The 21,475-nt window shown below is 43.5% G+C and overlaps 5 protein-coding genes across 8 annotated transcripts; 2 read left to right on the top strand and 3 right to left on the bottom strand.

Moving 5' to 3' along the window:
- Window positions 1-1,865: 1,865 nt before the first annotated feature.
- On the bottom strand, window positions 1,866-4,283 carry LOC135348995 (mucin-2-like). 4 transcript variants are annotated; one of them, XM_064547439.1, is made up of 8 exons: window positions 4,144-4,283; window positions 3,985-4,086; window positions 3,388-3,687; window positions 3,152-3,262; window positions 2,759-2,839; window positions 2,413-2,494; window positions 2,131-2,358; window positions 1,866-2,069 (listed from the first exon to the last, which is right to left on the bottom strand). In XM_064547439.1, the coding sequence occupies exons 1-8, from the start codon at window positions 4,156-4,158 to the stop codon at window positions 1,951-1,953; spliced, it is 1,038 nt and encodes a 345-aa protein (XP_064403509.1). In that variant the 5' UTR covers window positions 4,159-4,283; the 3' UTR covers window positions 1,866-1,950. The 4 variants fall into 4 exon arrangements, with proteins under 4 accessions (XP_064403509.1, XP_064403510.1, XP_064403511.1 ...); XM_064547440.1 differs by having other exon boundaries at window positions 2,131-2,355; XM_064547441.1 differs by lacking the exon at window positions 1,866-2,069 and having other exon boundaries at window positions 2,219-2,358; window positions 2,413-2,448.
- A 625-nt stretch (window positions 4,284-4,908) lies between these two features.
- On the top strand, window positions 4,909-6,110 carry LOC135348994 (uncharacterized). Its single transcript, XM_064547438.1, has 3 exons — window positions 4,909-5,620; window positions 5,672-5,906; window positions 5,963-6,110. Exons 1-3 carry the CDS (start codon window positions 4,909-4,911, stop codon window positions 6,108-6,110), a joined length of 1,095 nt encoding a protein of 364 aa, XP_064403508.1.
- A 439-nt stretch (window positions 6,111-6,549) lies between these two features.
- On the top strand, window positions 6,550-8,094 carry LOC135348992 (uncharacterized). Its single transcript, XM_064547428.1, has 6 exons — window positions 6,550-6,681; window positions 6,731-6,824; window positions 6,887-7,084; window positions 7,141-7,298; window positions 7,356-7,459; window positions 7,516-8,094. The coding sequence occupies exons 1-6, from the start codon at window positions 6,622-6,624 to the stop codon at window positions 8,012-8,014; spliced, it is 1,113 nt and encodes a 370-aa protein (XP_064403498.1). The 5' UTR covers window positions 6,550-6,621; the 3' UTR covers window positions 8,015-8,094.
- Window positions 8,095-8,771: 677 nt separating this feature from the next.
- LOC135348991 (coiled-coil and C2 domain-containing protein 1-like) lies at window positions 8,772-16,122 on the bottom strand. The gene is made up of 4 exons (XM_064547426.1): window positions 14,164-16,122; window positions 9,289-13,837; window positions 8,904-9,161; window positions 8,772-8,817 (listed from the first exon to the last, which is right to left on the bottom strand). Exons 1-2 carry the CDS (start codon window positions 14,933-14,935, stop codon window positions 13,464-13,466), a joined length of 1,146 nt encoding a protein of 381 aa, XP_064403496.1. The 5' UTR covers window positions 14,936-16,122; the 3' UTR covers window positions 8,772-8,817; window positions 8,904-9,161; window positions 9,289-13,463.
- An 827-nt stretch (window positions 16,123-16,949) lies between these two features.
- LOC135348996 (uncharacterized) lies at window positions 16,950-18,791 on the bottom strand. The gene has a single exon (XM_064547443.1). The coding sequence runs from the start codon at window positions 18,081-18,083 to the stop codon at window positions 17,082-17,084; it is 1,002 nt and encodes a 333-aa protein (XP_064403513.1). The 5' UTR covers window positions 18,084-18,791; the 3' UTR covers window positions 16,950-17,081.
- Window positions 18,792-21,475: the final 2,684 nt, after the last annotated feature.

Below are 21,475 nucleotides of genomic sequence, written 5' to 3'. Positions count from 1 at the left end.
AGACAAATTATTCGACATTGTGGCATAAAACGTCACAGTCAGTGAAAGGGTGTTCACATTACAGAGAATGCATGTCAACGTACTAACCTGAAGAGCTTGAGCATTCATTACAAAAAACTTTGCTGTAACATTTCCAATGAAGAGCGTGTTTGAAGCTTCTGACGCCAACAAGCGAAAAAACTCTCTTCGTGGGCCACCACTGTTTACTGCTCCTTCCCCAACAAACGTCACCTGTGGAAGTAGCACATCCTTGAGCCTAACAACAGACACTTGTCTAACTTACTTCCACTCAGAGAATTTCTTTTTTTTGCTTCACGTATCGCATCACAAACCACAAATTCCCGCCGAATGTCAAGACAAAGAGGATCATTTTTCTGGACTTTCCACGAGAAAATTTTTCCCAATAGTGGAGAAGCACTGTGAGTAGACACACTTACTCATGCTACAACACGTATAACGTATAATCAGAAGCAGTTAAGATTTGTTGCATGGGTAGCCTCCTCCACATCATAGTGATTGCCCTAAAGTAAACACATTGAGTAAGCACACTGAGTAAGCAGCACCCAAAAGTTGTACGACTTACAAAATGTACTTCAGGGAGGTCAGGTGATGGACTTTTCTCATGGGTTGTACGACTCACAAAATGCACTTCAGGGAGGTCACTACACACATGATTTGTTGTACATAATTATAGATACAGCTTGTTAGACAACGAACAAGCAAATACATGCACATACACACCATTTTGCCTTGTCCTCATTCTTGGGCTGCTTTATATATAATATTTATACGTATATACCATAACAAAAACTTCTTGGAATCACTCTAAGCTTTTTCACACTGATTTTCTAGCTCCATGAGTGGCAAATACGTACCACAAGTGAGACACTCCTCCTCAGGCTATCAATTACGAAATAGCACACGGTCAGCACAATACAAATGATTTAACAAGGGTGATTAGGTTGACTAAACAATTAGTCCGGCATACGTTACATTGTGGGAAACAGCTTTTATCGACAAAAAAACAGATAAGCATACCCGACACTAAGGTCCATATCTTTCTGAAGGGGACGAATGTAAGTCTTCGCATTGCCTACTCTCTGTTTCAAGTTTCCAGGGCACCGTGAGCAAAAATAGACAGTATTTCCACCTGCATTTACATCGTTGAAAACCTCCCGCTTTCTTCAATTGAGGGAACTCTCCACAGATAATATCTCGAAATTCCTCGGCACTGGCATTCATGTCATGGAAAGAAATCTCTTTTTCACCTAGCCCTGCTTGCAAAAGATCATCTTTTTCCACATCTGTAGTAGGAATATGTATCTGCCCGCGATAGGCCAAACAAGAGAATTTATGTTTCCACTCAGTGGAAGCCTTTATTTTCATCTTGTGCTTTGCAGGAGTGGCATTATTGAAGAGCTTAGTTACTTCTTGTTTGGATTGTCTTTCGGTGGCCCTGACTTGCTCAGCCTTCACACCAGCTTTCATTCTTCACACCAGCTTTCATAAATTCTCTTGTTTGGCACATCCTCCTATAACTACAGAGATAAGTGTCTGCCAGTATCGTACACACTACACAGAGTAGAAATCTTATCACATTTTTACGATTCGTACTAGAATATGTCCTTGCAAAAGGCATATAGGGTGAACACAAACCTTTCTTGGTTTCATCTCCACCCGTGCGAAAAGGAATGCCCTTTCTCTCGTTATTGCCCGTATATGCGCACCATCTCGCTCTTAAGATTGCGCGCGCTACCGCAAGCACACGTTATCGTCCCGCTGCATAGCGCGTACGTATACGAACAATAGCGCGCTGCATCGCGCATGCGCATACTCACAAAAGCGGCAAGCACATATGTATGGTACCGCCTATACCCATGCATGCATTACACAACAATGAGAATGCATTACACAACAATGAGCATGCACAAAAGTGATCATGTCAATGCTTCAAGAGTCCTGGGGAAGTCTTTTGGATCGACATTTTGCATTTAAATTCTTGGTAAGCAAATTATTCCATCTCCTTGGTTCGTCCTGCTTTGCGCATGGAAATCGGTAGTTCACATGATCTGAAAGTATAAGTTTACAGTAAGAGCAATAACATTATTATTATCATCACATTGAACTCACATCTTATTCCACACATTTTCTTTTGATCAAGCAGCATAATACCAGGTTTGCGAGGCTGGGTACAATTACCAGTAGAGATGTCCTCCTGGCTAAACAGAGCACAGAGGAGGTTTACTGCTAGTTTAGCTGGGGTGGTTCCATCGTTTTCTGCTCTAGCTATATCCTCCTGGTAAAGGCTCTCTATGAATGTGCTCTGGCCAGTGCCTCTCTCACCGAGCCAACATCCTGCTACGAAAATAGTAAAACAATTAATATTGCAAACCTGACATTAGAAACTTTTACCTTTAGTGCCACTTGTGTCCATCTCTAGGGGTGAGTCTGTGGGAGTAGGAGGATAACAAGCAGACTCACTGGATGTTTTAGCCTGCATACATATAAGGTCCTTTCAGTATATGGACCCCAAACTCTATTTATAAGTAGCCATAAAACCACACTCACCCCTTACCCTAGCTTTCACACTTATTTGGGGAAAACACTGGACAATAATTAAGACGCACTGTCTTGATATAAGTGCTAAGACATGTTACTTAGACTCTAGTTTTGCTTCAACAAGGAGCTGTACACACTGTTTTTCTGGTAGTCATAGCACACAGAATGGGTTCAGTAACGCTTGAATGCAGTATGGTACCTTCAACTTCTTCTTTAGCTTTAGCACTGATCTCACTTGGTCCATCTGATTTCTTAGTTTACGTATCTCACCCCAAAGATTCTGCAATCAAAAACACAAAAACACATTCGTAGGTTAGGTCAATAAGCTGGCATAATAGGGTACATATATAAAACCCTCCTCTGCCGCTACTGAACGTGTTTTTTCTCTTTTAAGTGCCTCCTTTACATCTCAACAACAAGCATCACTAGAAGATTACGTTGAATCTTCAGTTATGTTACTATACAATTTTTTGTATAATACTAATATTGTTGAAAAAAGATTCTTCAATGTGGGGCATAATGGGTTGTTTCAACAAGGCTGAATTTGTAATAGGGGCAAAAATAGCATAATTTGCCAGGGCCTATCTTCTACCTGATAATCTCCTGAAGAGGAACTAGGTGTTGAACTCCTCCCCAATTCCATAGCATCTTCACCAGTAAAAGAGGAATGTCTGTACAAATTCATCCCACCACTCCAGGATGTCTGCAATGTAGGATAACTTAATTAGTGGTCTGCGGTTTGAGCATGCCTCACACACACACACACACACGCACACGCACACACACACACGCACGCACACACAGAGGAGAAGACAAAATGCAACTTACTTCCGAGGAAGGGTGGTTAGGAGAATTGTAATTCCCGTAGACTGCGCCAATTGGAATGTGCCCAGGTGGAGTGTTAAATACAGGTGATGACTGGAACTGAGCAAGTGCTGATGGCTGGAACTGAGCAAGTGTTGATGGCTGGAATGGAGTAGCGGTTGATGGCTGGAAGGGAGTAGTGGTTGATGGCTGGAAGGGAGTAGTGGTTGATGGCTGGATCTGAGTAGCGACTGGTTGGGTGGATGTGATAGTTTGTGTGGGTGTTGCAGGTAGCACAATCAATCCTTCTTTCTCGAATTGACTCTATAAGAACACAATAATTAGGGTGCATGGGGTGTCAAATGCACCAAAAATTGGACTATCATGTTGCCCATTAGCCTCCTACACAGGCCTCGCGCATGCACAAAATTATCTAAAATTTCCCTTAAAACTGAAATAAAAATATCCTGAATAAATATAGACAAAGATTATTATGTAAGAAATAGGATGCTGGCGCCCTTTTGGACAAGTTAATTCCCTTTGATGAGGTTACTATTGGAAGACTACAGCACCCTGTTTGCTTGGAAGGGGAACACCCTGTACAGATCAAAAATACTGTACCTTGAGAGCTGTAGCCTCATCAGAAACTGTAGGACTCAGTTGCACCTCTTCCCTTGCTGATTTCTGTGCACTCTTGGCCTTTGAAGCAACAGTCTTTGCTACCTGTTGAATCAGATAATACAAAGTTAATTACCTACACAGTAAAGCAATTAGTCCCACCTTCCAGTCCTCCATTGGAGTTTTCTTTTTTATTTTCTGGGGCTTCTTACGTCTAGGAGTACTTGTTTTGGGTGCTTTAGGAGCTTTTTTTGCTTTTTCTTGGGGCTAGGCATGGTCAGTGACTGTGGTGAGTCACTGCGGTCAGGTAGGTCAGGTAGGTCAGGCAAGTCAGGTAGGTCAACATCACCGTCCTCAACTTCAGATGTAATCTCCCTCTCCTCCATTAGCTGCTCCATCTCCACTTTCGTACCTACATATAATTATGGTCAATATAATAGACATCTTCCTCTTGAAAGGGGCTGGTACTCAAGTTACCTCTTCCAAGTACAATGGCATCATAGTGCTTTGGTCCCACCCTGACCTTCACTTGTTCACCAACATCAGCACATTCATCGATGTCTTTGGATGGTACAACACTGTGAGTGTCTTCGCCCACCCAGTCAACAAGGAAAAATGCTTCTACAATAATTATTAAAATATTATTGTGATAACACAAGAATTTCATACGACCGACATAGGTCAGTAATTCTAGCTACGAAGCAAGCCATGTACAGCATATATTTGTTTGCTTACCAGTTTTTCTGCACAGGTCACGGACAGACATAGCTAGACTTTAAATGACAACAGATCAGAGCTGTGTATGTGTAGCTAGCTAGCTAGTTAGATGCAAAGTGCCATGCCACGTGTTGTGCCACGTGACTTGAATTTAGGCCTACTTGGGTGTGGCCGGGACGGGAAGTACATGCAAAGAAGTTTTAGCTAGCTATGTATATGGCGTTTGAGTGCAGCTCCCCTCTTTTTGACTCTGTTGAGCTCAGCAGCATTGAAAGTACTCATGCCATGGAGTATGGTATCGTAGAATCAAGTACATCTCCAACTGTTAGCCTGGATCTAGATTTTTTCAGCACGGACGACACTGACTTAGAGTCTGAGGGTAACACCACTTTCAACGAGGATAACGAGACCGAGAGTGACTCTTCTACTGCACCTGAAGTGTCAGAATTAAGAGAATCATTTTTGACCACCAGTTACCAAGATAGCTTTGATTCTAGTACGCTTGTCGATGTTGGTTATGATATACCTGGTACTACTGGAGGTGGACAAGCTCTAAGTACTAGCAAGGAACCTCTCTATGAAGGAGCTACAATAACTACCATGGAAAGCAATCTCGCATTGTTTCAATATGCTATACGTCATGGACTCTCAGGAAAGGCATTCAATGAACTCTTACTGCTTTTTGCAGCACACTTACCGGAAAAAAACAGACTCAGTTTGTCTGTGTACCGGCTGAAGAAGTGCTTTGCTGAACATTTTTCCAGTGTTAAAGCAACGTCCAACTATTACTGTAGCGTGTGCCTGGATTTTTTGGAGAATGGATCTGAGCCATGCGAGCATGACCGGTGTATTACAGCAGGCAGTTGTATTAAAGAGTTTGTGAGCATACCCCTAGCTTCACAAGTGCGAAAAGTAATGGAAGGTAAGTACATAATTATATATATGCTTTAAAATTAATTGATCTTAATTACAGATCCTATTTTGTGGAGCGCTCTTAAGGAGCAGAAAACACTACTTGAACACACAAGTAGCGATAAGATCCGTGACGTACATGATGGCCACGAGTACAAAAGGCATTCCAAATTTTTATCGGAGCCTAATCACATTTCATTTGTATTAAACACTGATGGAGTAAGCCTCTACAAGTCCAGTAACGTCTCTATATGGCCTGTGTGGTTGGTTATCAATGAACTTCCCAAGAACCTAAGGTTAGAAATAATTTGTAGTGTTGCAGTGTTGTTTACCTATTCATTAATTTATGCAGATACAGTAAGAGAAATATGATTCTGCACTCTATTTGGTATTCTGCCGAGAATCCCACCATGACCACCCTACTCAAGCCTCTTGTTAATGATGTCAATCAACTGTGCCTTCAAGGTTGGTGTTCACCCTTCTGTAATGTCTTGTCCTGACCTTATAAAGTGTGGCCATAAGTCCATTGCAAATGTGAATGCTGGTGTGTACACTTTATAGCCATTGCATGTCCCTTTGTAGGCGTACATGTATCGACACCTGATGGGGTCAAACTTGCCAGAGGAATTATCTTACAGTGTTCTGTGGACTTGCCTGCAAGGGCTTGTGTGCTGCAAATGAAGCAATTCAATGGTGCACATGGTTGCTGCTATTGTGAGCAAAAAGGTGAAACTGAGCCATCCAATCCCATGCATCGTTTTTGGCCCTATGAAGCATCTGTTACCAAACGAACACACGAGTCTTTACTCTCCAACGCAGAAGAGGCTGTCCAAACGAAGAGTGCCATAAGTGCACACGTACCACTCACACATGCTATGTAGGTACTTTCTTTTTCAACAGGAAAAAGGAGTTAAAGGATATTGTGCGCTTTATAGGCACCCACCCTTTAACCTTGGAGCTGGCATTGTCATTGATGATCTACACTGCCTCTATTTAGGGGTTGTCCTAAGCATGCTGAAGTACTGGTTTGAGAAGGGAAATAAAGGGAAACCATTCTACATTGGTGACAAGGTACAACTAATACGTTGCCTAAGTTTTTACTTTAAATTTCGTGGCACAGATTGAATTTTGCAACAAGAGGCTTCTAGGCATTAAAGTGCCAGACATTATTTCCCGGGTGCCTCATACCTTGCACGAATTCAAACACTGGAAAGGTACAGTCTTGACCTACCACTAATTTGACCACAATTGTTTGATAAACACTTTCCACCTTTAGGCTCTCAACTGAAGGCATGGCTTTTGTACTTTGCTGTACCAGTGTTGTGTGGAGTCCTACCTGCTACATTCATGAATCACTTCTACCTTTTGGTTGCGGCTGCCCATTTCTTATCATCAGAGATGATAACCAGTAGACATATTGACCTGGCCGAAGGCTTTCTTACTCAATTTTACATGCAGATGTCAGCCTTGTATGGTAAGTTACTCAAACATTATATGGATGGAGACTTAATTAGCTCTTCCTTTTTATAGGAAAAAAGAAGTGTACTATGAACTTTCACATGCTTTCTCATTTCACTGAGTGTGTCAGGAACTGGGGCCCATTGTGGGTATACTCATGCTTTCATTTTGAGTCCATGAATGGGCAATTAAAGTCCTTCTTTCATGGAACAAGGGACATGACCCAGCAGGTATATAGTGTATTACTTATGTGCTGTTCCAACAATCAACCGATGTTCTTTTGCTAGGCTATATTTTCTTTTGCGATGATGCAATCACTGCCAAGTTTAGCAATATCAAGTGAATGCCCCCAAATGAAAGCCTTACTAGAGGTTTTATTTGATCGCAAAAAGTAAGTGTTATCGATAAGAAGTCCTGTGCACAGCTTATAATAACTAATCCCCACAGACAAGCCTGCCACCCCACTTACACTGGGCTACCCACAGCAGTTGTTGGTGGTAATACGTTAATGCTGCCATCCCCAACACTTCAAGCAGTTTGTCCGGAAGTCAGAAGAAACTCTCGCATTAACGTGTTTTATCGACTCTCTCTTCAAAATTGCCTGTATTACAGCAAAAAGTACCATAGAGTAAAGAAGAGAAACAGCTACACCGTTAAGTTTCTCTCTACTGGTGGTTCCGTAGCTTTGGGCCAAATTGACTACTTCATTTTGCTGGACAATTCTTTCCTACTTGCTGTCGTAACAAAAGCTATTCCAAATGCTCTTATGCATGAGAAATTAAACGGTGCAATCGAAGCTTTAGACAAAGTGATCGTGCCTGTGTCATTTGGTCCTGGAGTTGAAGTAATACCTGTTTTGAACATATTATGCAAATGTGTGTGTGTAGACATCCTATCTACTGAAAAGTATATTATTTTAATCCCAAATACTGTGTTTGGAGACTAATTTTTTTATCCACTAACAGTAATGATTTTTATGAACAGTATACAAATGATTATTTCATGGAATATATCGCTTGGACTTGATTCCTGGAACTTGACTGTGAGATTACGCGCACCGTGCAATTACGCGATTTTGCGCCTAACGCACGTATTGCGTAATATTGCGTCACATCGCGTATATTCGCGTAATGTCGCGCGAGCGCAGTAAAACCGCGCAATGTCGCACTTTTTTTTGCACGGGCAATACTGGAAGTAGATGGACTCCCGACGGACAAGACACCCAAGGACTTCCATTGCTTCCCTGGCCTGTCGCTAGCAGACAGAGATCGAGAGGCCATGGCTCAAGGTACTTTTCATAAACTTCTTTGGTATTGCTTTTCCAGAGGTCAGAGGGGGGCATCCTCCTTGAGAAAATAGCGAGTAGCGCCACACTTATTCTGCTCCAAAATCAATTCCATGCTTGAACGGTTGCATAAGATTGATTGGCGTTGCAAACCGTTGACATTGATCGCAACAAACATCTCTGTTTTATTGCAGTTTGACACAAACGGATTTATGAGCTGTAGTATCTGTAAATAAAAATATATACTTCAAACCAAGTGAAATTTACATACCTTTTTCAGAGAGAGTGACGCCATCTCGATTTGGTCTCTCAAGGATGGAGTTGAGACTTTGAAGAGGTTCCACTATCTCACCGTCCTGCGGAAACATTCTCCAATTGCAATTTTCTTATCACGGGGACTACTTTTTTGGAGAAATACTCCCAAATCTCAGCATGCTAGGCCCCTTTTTAGTCATATCTGCAAGCTGAAATGTCAATGTGTAACTTTGCAAATCAGAGACATAACCATCGATTGTGTGCCTGTTATGTGCATGCATGCACAGTAACGTACCATGAGTGTAAAGGAGAGCAGAATGGTGTACGTCTTGCGTATTCGCTCCTCAGCAAACACATCTGACAGTTTCTTGTCCACACCCCCGTCTCGGTTAATACTTGATCCGCCAATTCTGTTTCTGCTTCTACCTCTGGATACAGTCGTATAGTTTCAAATTTCTTTCCCAAGGAAATGAACAGAGACACAGCATCATCAGACCCCTTGAGTGCTTCTGAAGCTATGGTAGCTGGTTCAAAGGGGATGAAGCTGCTCTCCCTGCATAGTATGTAAGCGTACAGCAGGGGCGGATCCAGGGGGTGGTTTTGAGGGGCTGAAGCCCCCCCCTTTTGAAAAAACTACCTATGTATTGCTAGTCTGAGGTTACAACAATTTTGCCGCCAACCTTGTTACTTATGCATCTGCATGTAGACTCACTGATGCTAGACAACAGCCAGGTCTACTATACTAAGAGTATAAAGGATCTAGGCTAATAGCTAGCTAGACTTACCAGGGTTTCATACAGAACCCCGGGATTTCCCCCCCTGACAATTCCCCAACTTATGATGTAATAAAATCATTAGTTTACACAATAAACTAAAATTGAATTCTATGATTCTTTTCTTTAAAAATGTCCAGAATTTCACAAAAATTAACATCTTCTAGTTGTGGTCCCTCAATAGCAATTCTCATGAGCCGAGCCAAATTAGAGTCATTCAATCTGCTTCTAAGTCTGGTCTTAATCAGTTTCATTTGACTAAAAGAGCGCTCAACAGAAGCTGTGCCAACTGGGAGAGAAAGCAAGATGTCAATTTTTAAAGTCTTTAAAGTTAAAGTCTCTGGGAATAAATCTTTGTAGCCACTTTGGGATTCCATTTCAGATTTCAAGCAAGGTAGGGACTTCCTCTGTTCTTGTGCGCAGTGCTTGAATTTCCTTAGAAAGCTCAGTGCCAAACACAGGCCGTATGCTTCAGCATCTCCACATTCATCATAGATATAATTCAGAGTGACTATCAGTGCTGACAATTCTTTAACGATGGCTCGAATACACCTTTTGTGAGAGAGCCAACGTGTATCGCTTGGCTTGACGATTTTGAGTTCAGGTAAGCTCAGCACAGACTGAACATGCTTCAGTCTTTCAGCTTTTTTTGGGGAGTAGTGAAATAGTTTCCACAAACTTGTCATTGTGCCAAACATTCGCTTAACTTGAATAGAGGCTAGTTGTAGTCTATGGCAGGAACAATGTATGAAAAGAGCGTGAGGAGTATGCAGGAACAATGTATGAAAAGAGCGTGAGGAGTATGAACTCTCATTCTCCTTTGCACTCCTGAGTTCACCCCAGAAAAAGTAGCTGCTCCATCGTACCCTTGACCAACTAGTTTTCGATAGTCAAGTGCCTTGTCTTGCATGTACATGGTAAGAGCATCTGTAATTGCCTGGGCATCTGTAGCCCTAACGTGTACAACTGTCAGAAAATGCTCTTCAGGGCGCCCCTTCACTATCATTCGAAAGCAAATGGAAAGCTCTTCCTGAGATGCAGTGTCCTGGCATTCATCTGCTAGGATCGAGACTGTCCTTGAGGCACAAAAGTAGCTTCTTTTCAAGCCACGTGTCAATGGCATCAAGAAGTATGCCAACACCAAACTTTGATGTGTACTGAGCATTTTTGGCATTTTCCTTCAAGTGCCATTCAAGCAAATCGTCGCCGTTTTTGACTTGCAAATCGATCAAATTAGGAAACACAGTGGTGTGAGGGATGCGATTTTTAGCTAGAAAGTACACAGATCGAAGCAGCTTCAAAAGCACTGCTCTATTCTTCTTTCTACTGTTCCCCTCAGCTTGTCTTGCAAGCGTACTGGTAAACAAAGCATCTTTGTGCCACTGGGATCCTGCATGCTTCTTTAACTGATCCTTAGCATGGTTCCAATCAGTTATCCCCCTTGTTGTCCATGCCCCTCTAGCTGAAACAGGAGGTTTGCCCCACTCTTTACAAACCACACAAAACATTCCATTTTCTGGGTTTTCACATGTTACCCACAGGAACTCCTTTTCCTAATCCTTTCTATACGATAGACTAGCCTTATATGCCTTCTTCTTTTCAGCTTGAGAAAGACAGGCCTTTTTTCTGCTGGGAGTGACTTCAGGCTCACTTGCAGTTTGATCTTCTGAATCAGTAGTAGCTGGATAGTCAGAACTACTTTCACCATGTCTTTTCCTTGAGAAAAAGCCTCTAATATCCATCTGGTTCTGTTCAGTCAGCTAGCACATGGTGAGTTCAAGGTCTAAGTGTACATGTAAATTAGGTGTCTGTGTAGGTGTAAAGTGGTTTTTACAGGTGAGAGACTCTGAGTAGTAAACACCAGCAAATGCCCACTAAAATCTACCAGAATGCACCACAGAGCACCGTTTTTTCAAATTTTCCCAGGGGAGGATGCCCCCGGATCCCCCTACGTTGTGCCGACCGAAAACTGCCGACCAAAGGTCGGCAGGTTTCCCCCCCCTAGCAAAAAATCCTGTATGAAACCCTGCTTACATACTAATTTAAAGTGCATAGGTCAACTATTGCTGTTGCTGAGTCAGCTCCTTGTCTATCCCAGGCCTCTCTTCCTAGGCCTTGTGAAGGAGGCTATTGTGCATGCTGCTGAGCTGCAACATGGATGGAGCAGATCTCAGACTGTTTCAGCTAGTTGCAAGGAAGCAGCCTTACCTCCTCTCACTCTCGGTAGTCATTGTCATTAATTTTAATGTACCAAGAGTACATGAATGTACATGTATCATCTACAGTATACAATCCTTTGTTGAGTTTTTTGTATTAACTTTTTCGTATTCAGTATTCATATGAAAGTTCAAAGGTCAAATTGTGAGCAAATTGTAAAAAGCAAAAAATTTCGTACGGGGCTTCGCCCCTTTCTACTAGCCCCCCCGTTTCATTTTTCCTGGATCTGCCCCTGTACAGTAAGTTTCATACTCTATTACAATACAAGTATAAACTCACTTGAAATTACTGCAGTGAGCTCGCAGTCTATCCGTGTTGATGGTGACTATTCCCACAGACCTTGCAACGGTAGTGAGTGCATCTTGCACCAGCATTGAATGAGTTGTCAATCATGGATTTCACCTTTCCAATGTAATTGAGGGAAATGTTTTTCTGCTGTTGAGTGCTGACGTCTGTGTGGCCGTAAAATCCCTCACAAAAAACTGTGGAGTGCCTAACAGGGCGAGAGCAGATTTAGCAGCTGTACTTTTGCCAGTATTCTTTGGTCCCACAGCGGGACACATTCCATACAGTGATGTCTCATAGTGCATGGCCAATCCTGCACTAGCAATCAACATGAATGCAGGCACATAGTTGTTGTTAACAGCCTGCTTGAGGCACACAAGAGTGTTGTCTAGTGCGTTTTGGGCGGTCATCTTCTCTGGAACAAGGGCGGCATCACTTGCTGGAGGCAGTTTCCTGTTTCCGATTCCAGCCAAATGAATTGAGATTCTTCTTGAGCCACCTTAATCCCAGATCCGGTCAGCTGAATCTTGTCGTTCAAGACCCATATATCAGAATCAGGCTGTTTTCTCAGACAAAAAGCTGCTTTCTTGATGTACTGTACTTTTGGAATCTCTTGGCGTAGCTGTTCTCTGCAAAAGCTGTTTGTCATGTTCATCAACAGCTTGCTAAGCTCAGCACTATACAGTTGGCACATGAGAGAACCAGACTCCATGGATTCATTGAGAGCCTGGACGAATGCTGTAGTACTCTTTACATCTTTCATCGTGAAAAAGCATTGCGCATGAACCACAAAACCAGTGTTAAAAACCATAATAATAGCAATACATGATGTCATATACCATCTCAGTGTGCCAACAGCCACAATTGTAGTACCACAAACCATTTATCAATAAAATCGTGTAATACAATACTTACTGTTCATCCCCTCCAAGGACATCAGTGACCACCACAATCTTGCAGTTTAATCTTTACACTGCAAAGTTGCTCTCCTCTGTATTTTACATGACACCATCTAAGAGAGAGTATTTCTCACTGGACATCCTTGATTATTATGATTGTACTTCTCACAATCACAGTCCTGTAGCGACTTCCAGATTGACTGCCATTTAGACTGCCATACTCGCTGAGCACGTCTGTATATTAATTGGTTACGGTTAATCACAAGATTGTATGTGCATGCATGATACCGATCTATAGCAACTGTAGAGTCATGGGAAAGAAACGGTTATCATGTTAAGTTATGTAGCATGACATTTCTGTACGCTATCAACATTATTTTCTCCTAACCACAGAATCTGTATAATTATGTATGACAGAGTAAGCACAATCAAGCTACTCTTGGTATGGTACAATGTAACACATTCATGGGTCTGGGTGCGGGTACGGTGCAGACTAGTGCTGCAATAAACTTTTACACTGTAAACCCTAACCCTAACCCTAACCATAACAATTATTATAGATTTATACGTCATATATAAATAATAAGGAGTAATCCTATTTGCTCACGTATTGTAAACTCAGTCAGAATTAGATATTCACGTAAATCAATGATTAGTACCACTGATTAAATAAGGTAAATACTACCTATCTATAAAGTCAATGTTCTCTATCTCCTCCCAAGACTTTAACCAGGGGGACTTAAAGGCTTTCCATGTACGAGGTTTCATCACTCTCGTGGATCGTCTTAAAGGGGCGGGGAGTGGAATGGGGCTGAGTGGTGGAGGGGGTTCAGCTGCAGGTGGTGGAGTGGGATCTGCAGGTGGGTTGGGATCCGCTGGTGTGACACGGTCCTCTGCTGTCCCAGGCGGAGTCTTGTCTGATGATGGAGAAGGGGGTTGAGTGGGTGGTGTGGTAGTGCTGAAAGGTACATGGGCGAGGTCATCTAGGATGGAGCGTTGAATTGCTGGCTGATGAACCGGTGTTATTTTCCGCACGAACTTTCTGTTCCTGAGGCCTGATCCTAGTTGGGCGGAGCCCGACCGTCCCTGACGGGAGGTCGGGTTGCAAGCCTATCTGGGATTTGTTCTAGCGCCACTATAGTGGCGCCCTATCAGATTGCAGCATTTTTCACGTGGCTTGGTTACACTTCCGCTTGTATCTAGTTGCAAAACCGCATGCAGTATTGCTGTGCCATCCTGTGGTTTACACGTCATCAAGTCGGTTAACACCCACTTGAGAATAATAATATTCATAGCAGTACTACATAATGCGCAGAACAAATTCCAGATAGGCTTGCAACCCGACCTCCCGTCAGGGACGGTCGGGCTCCGCCCAACTAGCCTGATCCATCAATGCGAATTAGGTATTGGTGGAATTGGCGCACTTCTATGACAATGCCAGTACGATCCCATTTGGTTGGATGGTGGCCTGTTTGGTTTTGGATCCTGACGGTGTCTCCTACACGTAATGGGGTCAGGGGTTTGGTATGCTCGCTCCATTTTTCCTGTTGTATCAGATGCCGCTTTCTAAGGGCCTCTTCCCTAAGATTGAGAGTATCCCTCCAAGTGGATTGTGGGCGATATTTTCCGGGTAAGATTGGGATGAGATCCTTCGTTGGCCTTCCAAAGATGCACATGGCTGGGGAGAGCTTTGTGGCGGGGTCGGGTGTGTTCCTGTATTGAAGTATGGCCTGCTGGAATGCATCAATAGTGATCGCACCATCTTTTCCAACATTACCAGTGATTAGCCTCTTGATGGTTTTGACTCCTACTTCAGCTCTACAGTTACTGTGTGGGTATGCGACGGAGCTCAGGCGGTGGTGGACTCCCCAGGTGTGCAGGAATTGCCTGGTGGTGTGGGCAATGAATTCCGGTCCGCCATCAGAAGAGAGTTCGTCTGGTATGCCATATGTGGCGAACGTGTGTCGTAGGACGTTGATGAGTCCTGTGGCTCCATCCTTGGCCCTTTCCACAATGGGCCAGTTGGAGTATTGATCGATAATTACAATGTAATTGCAGCCTTGGTAATGGAAGTAGTCTGCACATATGCATTGGAAGGGGTAGACTGAAAGCATTGGTGACGTTGGTCGTAATGCCGCTTGTGATGGGGCCATCCTATTGCCTGGTGGCTTGAATGTCGCTTGTGATTCCAGGCCAGAAGATTGAGGCTTCTGCCTTCGATGTCATGGCTGATGTCCCCTGATGGGCTGCATGTAAGGCAGACAGACACACTGGTCTGAGTGAAGGTGGGATGACAATTCTATCCTTGTAGATGACGACACCGTCTGTACTGTAGAGGTGTTTTCTGAATTGGTGGTATTCTCTGATTTCAGCTGGTAGTTGGTGTCTTTGTTCAGGGATGCCATCTTCTATGATAGAGAGGAGGAGCAGCATGTGTTCGTCGGAGGATGTAGCGATTTGGACTTTTTCCCAGTTGACTGTGTGTGTCAAGTGTAGGGAGGATATGAAGGATTCTTGAAGTTCGTTTTCCACCTCTTTGGAGTGCAGCTGGTCCTCTGTGCATATGCCAGCCATTAGTTGTGTTGGGATGTGCAGGGTAGGGGCAGTGGTGCCATCTTGTATGCCGTGAATGTCATCGTGAAGGACCATTTTGGGTGGATTTTGGTCTCCTGTGGGGTGTCTTGAGAGTGTATCTGGGGCCCTGTTTTTGACGCCAGGGATGTGAGCCATTTTGAACCGATATCGCAGGGTCTTTTCTTTGAGATTTCTCAATCTGGTGTTACTGATTTGGTCTAGGGACCTGTCTCCGAATATCTTCAATAGTGGTCTGTGGTCTACGGCAATGGTTAGGTTGTTGCAGCCCAGGACGAAGTGTCGTGATTTGTCAAGGGCATCTGCGACTGCCAGTGCTTCACCTTCAATTGGGTCATATCTGGATTCGGCTGCGTGCGTGAATCTGCTGCCCACTAGGGTTATCTTCCAACCGGTTGTGCAGCAGAAGAGGTCGTTTGAGGGGCAGGAACAGTGTTTTTGGAACAACCAGTAGCCAATGCCATTTTTTGACCAATCGGTAGCAAGACATGTTGGTTTAGTTTTGTCAAATATGGTCACCCCGTTGTGGATCTCTACGATGATTGTCACGCCTGTTGGAGTGTATCGTCCCACTGGAATTTGTTGTTGGCTTTGAGTAGGTCTCTGAAGGGGAGACAGTCATGCTGAATGCGTACGATCACTAACCCGAACCAAGATCTTACGTCCGTTAGGTTTTGTGGGATGGGAAACTCTGAGATGGCTCTGACGTACTTTTTGCATGGCTTCACCGTGTCATTCGTTATCTCAAATCCTGCGAATTCTACTTCGTCTTGGGCGAATCGGAATTTGTCTGGGATACCATGTTTGCCACAGACGTCCAGCCAATTGCATGCTTGGAAAAAGCTTTCTTCGATATTGTCTGCCGGGTATCGTCCACACACTTCGTTTTATTGGGGACAAGTGAGGTGATTTCATCGTATCTCCTGGTGTAACCGTCGCCGGAAGCGATGTATCCTTGTGGTGCTGTACAGTACCTGTAACGACCCCATGGGGTGATAAACGTGGTGTAGTGTTTGTCTTCAGGGTGAAAAGGTACACTGTGGTAGCCATTCCATGCGTCAAAGACGGTTTTTTTCTTCCCTTGGGGAACTGACCGTGCTTGATGGAATGGCGACTGGGTATGATGTGTTTCCCTGGTGGCGTGGAGGTTGAGGGCTTGGAAGTCAATGGTCCTTCGAGGTTTTCCAGTTTTCTTGGCACAGATGACCATACGATGGCACCATGTTATCGGGTCTCCAATTGGTACGACTCCCAATCTCACGTCTCTGTCTAGGCCAGCTTTAACTTCATCCTGCCAGTGGAGGGGTACTGGTATTGGTGAATGATGGGCAGTTGGGGTGGCATGTGGGTCTATCATTAGCCTCATTGGCAGGCCTTCCATGAGGGGAAGTGTTTGATGTTCGCAGACATTAAAGGTGCTGGACTTGTAGCGATCGAGGAGGTATTTTTCGAGTTTATCCCGATTGGTTGCTGTTGCAGGGTGTGGCAAGGCAGTGGGGATAGGGGGTGGTTGGGTCCGTTTGGGGCATTGGCAGTCTTGGCAGTCTTGTGGTTGAGGCGTGATAGTGGCACACATTGGGGTGTCCGACGCTGTCAATGGCTGGGAATTTGTTGGAGATTATCCCTAGGTCTGTGCAAGCTTCCCTGCTGAGGAATAGCTTGTCTGTGTTGCTGGTCACATACACCATCTGCCTGGTCGATCCTTTGTCATTGGTCCCTGATAGTCCCTGATAGTCTGAGTATGGTGGCACCGAGGATGCGTATATCATGGTTGTCTGCTGCATGCATCTTGAGAGCGACGGGAATGAGATCCTTTGTGGATAGTCCCAGTTTCTTCACAATTTTGAGTCCTGCCAAGCAGCTTTGGCAGCCCGTGTCGGCCAGGGCGCTGACAAACGATTGCTGTCTTGGATTTTTGAGGGTGAACCCAAAGTGGTTGTAGTCCTCTCTTTCAACGCTCATCTGTAGCCTAACAAATGGTTGTGGCTTGGATTGTCTCCGTAACCACCCCTTGGTGAACTGATTGAAGATGTGGTGGTCCAGGGGCGTAGAGTTAGAGTTGTCCGTTGAGGACAGCCCACATAGTGTATCGAAAATTGCATCTCCGTGTTCGGTCGTCTTTGTGCCGTTCTTGACTCTACACACCTTTTCGAAGTGGTGATCTTTGTCACAGTGGTTGCACTTGGTGCCATAGGCTGGGCATTCGGTTTGCCTGATCCTTGTTGGGGGGTTTCTCCCGTGCCCCTTGGTCCCACAGTATGTGCAGGTATCCTGGTGTTTTGGCAGTGGTTCCTTGATTGGCGGTCTTTTCTGCTTTCTGTATGAACTGCCCGCCACTGCATCAGTGGCTTGTGGTAGTAGCAGGCGGGATGCCGATCGTTTGCCTGCTTCCTTTGCCTCGATGAATTTGAGGATCTGCTCTGACGTCATCTCTTGGTTGCTGTCTCCCAACAAGTCCATTTGGATATCCGTGTCTTCTAGGCCTCTGCAGAGCACGTCTCTGAGTACAGCTTCTACGTCAGCGTCACATCCAGTACATTTGTGTGTGAACTTACAAATACTGGCTTGTCCTCTCAATCTGGCCCCGTAGGCCCGTATGGGTTCGTCTCGATCTTGCCTCATGTTATGGAGGGTTACCCTCGCTATCATAGTGTTCTCCTCTCTTACTGCTAGCTTCTTCATGGCTGCAAATACTTCATCTTCTGTCATTCTGGTGAGGGAGCCTCCTGCATTTCTGGTGAGGTCCTTGCGAAGCTGGTCATCACAACACTCCAGTAGTTGGATGACCTTGTCAGTGCCTTCCAACCTAGTCGCTCGTGCATAGTCATTCCATCTCGACTTGAAGTAGTGCCAGTCCTCGGTCGTGCCAGCTGATGAAATACATGGCCTTTTCACCTGTTCGACTCTTGCTGCCTGTGTTGGTCTATCAGGTGCCCGGTGGCTGGTTGAGTGGGTTGTGATGAGTGCAGCTGCAATTATTGGTTCCACATCAGGGGTCTCATACTCACAGCCTTCTATTGGGCATTTAACCAGGGGACCACGTGGTGGTGCTCTCTGTTTGGGTATAGTTCTTCTTGGCCTTTTGTAACAGCTTCTTGCTTCAGGGATAGTAGGAAGATCGTTCCTCTTGATTTAGTGAGTTGTACTAATCATAAATAATAAGGAGTAATCCTATTTGCTCACGTATTGTAAACTCAGTCAGAATTAGATATTCACGTAAATCAATGATTAGTACCACTGATTAAATAAGGTAAATACTACCTATCTATAAAGTCAATGTTCTCTAATATACTTATAGTTAACTTATACATCTAGTCACAATAATAATTATAATAATTATAGATCTACATAACAAAGCAGTATTAATTATTAAACCATAATAGTCGAGGTTGATATTAGATCTACTTCCCTATTGTATTTGGTGGTTATATCTTAGACTATATAATAATTATTATTTACTTTTAGTCTAATCAGGATGTACAATCAACCACAATGACAGTCATAATTATTTTTACTCTTCAATTTTTTCTATAGATTTCGTAATCTTGATCTGTTGATTAAGCATAGAGCTGAGAGTCACAACATCGAATGCAACATTTCCACTCAGACATTTTCGTCGCTAAACCAGTTTCTTGATTGGAAAAAGAGTACTGAGCTTGACTCAACAGTGCTCGATGCAATCATCACAATCCAGTCGTAGATGGTACTATTATTGTAATCGTGGTGGGACGAAGGTAAAAGAAGAGCAAGGTACAAGCAAAATCGGTTTTTGTTGCACAGCAAACATGAAAGTTGTGCAAGATGTATTGTCTGGCGACGTAACAGTGAAATTTTGCACTACTCATAACCATACCATCACTTTGGGTCATCTTCCAATTCCTGATGACTCACGAATGCTTATAGCCCGGCAACTACAAGAGGGAGTGGCTATCGAGAAGATTTTCGACAATATTCGAGACATGTGAAAGGGTCTGTTACGCGGCTCCATATCATCAACAGGCAAGACGTTGTCAATATTAAGCGACAATTTAATATTAAGCGACAATTTAATATTGAGGGTGTTCAAAAACACAAAGATGACCAACAGAGTTGTGAAATTGCAAGAACATGAATATGACCCTGTCACTATTTTCAAACCCCAGGGCCAAGAATGTGCTACCAACACATCTTTAGCGAAGAATGACTTCCTCTTGGGGATTCAAACAATGAAAGCTTTTGGAGATAAGCTGGATGCAACGCATGGAACAAATCATTATGACTTTAAACTAGTCACGGTACTTGTGTTGGACGATTTTGGTGAAGGAATTCCTGTGGGTTGGCTGTTGAGCAATAAAGAAGATGGTACTGTACTGAAAGCATTTCTAAGATCATTGCTCGCAAGAACTGGACCAATTCAAACAAAATATTTCATGACGGACGATGCTGAACAGTATTTTTCGTCATGGAAACAAGTTTTTGGAGCACAGCCAAGGAAGTTGCTATGTGCCTGGCATGTCGATATAAGGCATGGAGAGCAAAACTTCCAGCCATAACAAACAGTGAAAAGAAAGCAAATGTGTATTGTTGTCTGCGGACTATACTTCAATCACTAAATGTTAGAGAATTTCGATGCAACAGGCTATTACTTGGATGCTTTCTGACTCAGATACAGAGATTTTTGGCAAATACTTTCAAACGTATTATTCAGCGCGATCTGAACAGTGAGCATACTGCTGGCGAACACCAACATGTCAATTGAAGTTTTTCATCGCTTACTTAAGGTAGTATACCTTCAAGGTAAACATAATCGTAGACTGGATCAACTGCTCTCTGTATTGCTACGAATTGCCCGTGACAAAGTGTTTGAAAGGATGACAAAGATCGAAAAGGGAGCATCGGATACAAAATTTAAATCGGACGCATCGGTCTGCCGTGAAAATGCAGAGTGAAGGCAATGTGGAAAGTGTCTTCGGAATCTCGAAGTGCACATTACGGCTAAGTGACAAAGAATGTAATTGTAGGCTTCGCTGTTCCTCGTGTGGAATCTGCGTACACACGTACACTTGTTCCTGTGTGGACTATGCGGTGCATTGCCAAATGAAAAGTGCAACAGCAACTACCACCTATCTCATTACTGAAGTGGGTGAACTCACAAGCTTTTTGCAACGAGCAGATGCTGTGTACACGATCATCAAAACTAAGTACAGAGGACTTGTAAATAAACTTCAACAGTTTTTAGATGATGATGGCTGTGATGAAGAAACATTTCAAGCTGGAATATCACACCTCACTAGCGCTGTTGGTGTAATGAACAGCATGAATGTTCAACAGCTAATACCAGCAAAAGAATTGCACCAAATACAAACAGTCCATGTCAACCCAGGTTCCATTCTACAAAGAGGAAACGCATATCAAACGACCTCAAAACGACCTCAAAACCTACAGCAATTAAAATGGACGAGTGCAAATCTCACAATTATCAGTGAACGTCTGCGGCATGTGTTTTCGAGAAACAGAAGACAGTACTAACACTGCAGTCGACTGGATTGAATGTTCCGAATGCGGTTACACATGACTTGTGCGAATGTTACTGAGAGGTCTGATTTAGATTCATTTGTTTGTTCTTTTTGTACTATAGTTAGCTAATACCATTTTGATGTTGTGCACTTGGAGTATTAACACAATAATTATTATATGAAGAGTAACTATCTAAAGCTATCTCTATCAGACTCGGGAACGTAATCTACTATATATAGAAAAGCTTACCATAATTATTGTTGAGGAGACACTGTGTAACTATGAGAGACACTAGAGAACCAGAGAACTGGGGATCTAGAAGAGCTTTTTGAGAGACACTGGAGAGCCAGAGAAATAGGGAACTAGGAGAGACACTAGAGTACCAGAGAACTGTGGAACTAGGAGAGCTTACCATCTTTTAAGAGACACTAGAGAACCAGAGAGCTTACCATCTTGAGAAGAACCAGAGAACTGGGGAACTAGGAGAGCTTACCATCTTTGTGACACTAGAGTACCAGAGAACCAGAGAACTGGGGAAGTAGATCTAGTAGAGCTTGTGACACTAGAGTACCAGAGAACCAGAGAACTGGGGAACTAGGAGAGCT

This window comes from Halichondria panicea, chromosome 15 (genome assembly GCF_963675165.1).
Source record: "Halichondria panicea chromosome 15, odHalPani1.1, whole genome shotgun sequence".
NCBI lineage: Eukaryota > Metazoa > Porifera > Demospongiae > Suberitida > Halichondriidae > Halichondria > Halichondria panicea.
This window is presented reverse-complemented; position numbering and strand designations above follow the sequence as displayed.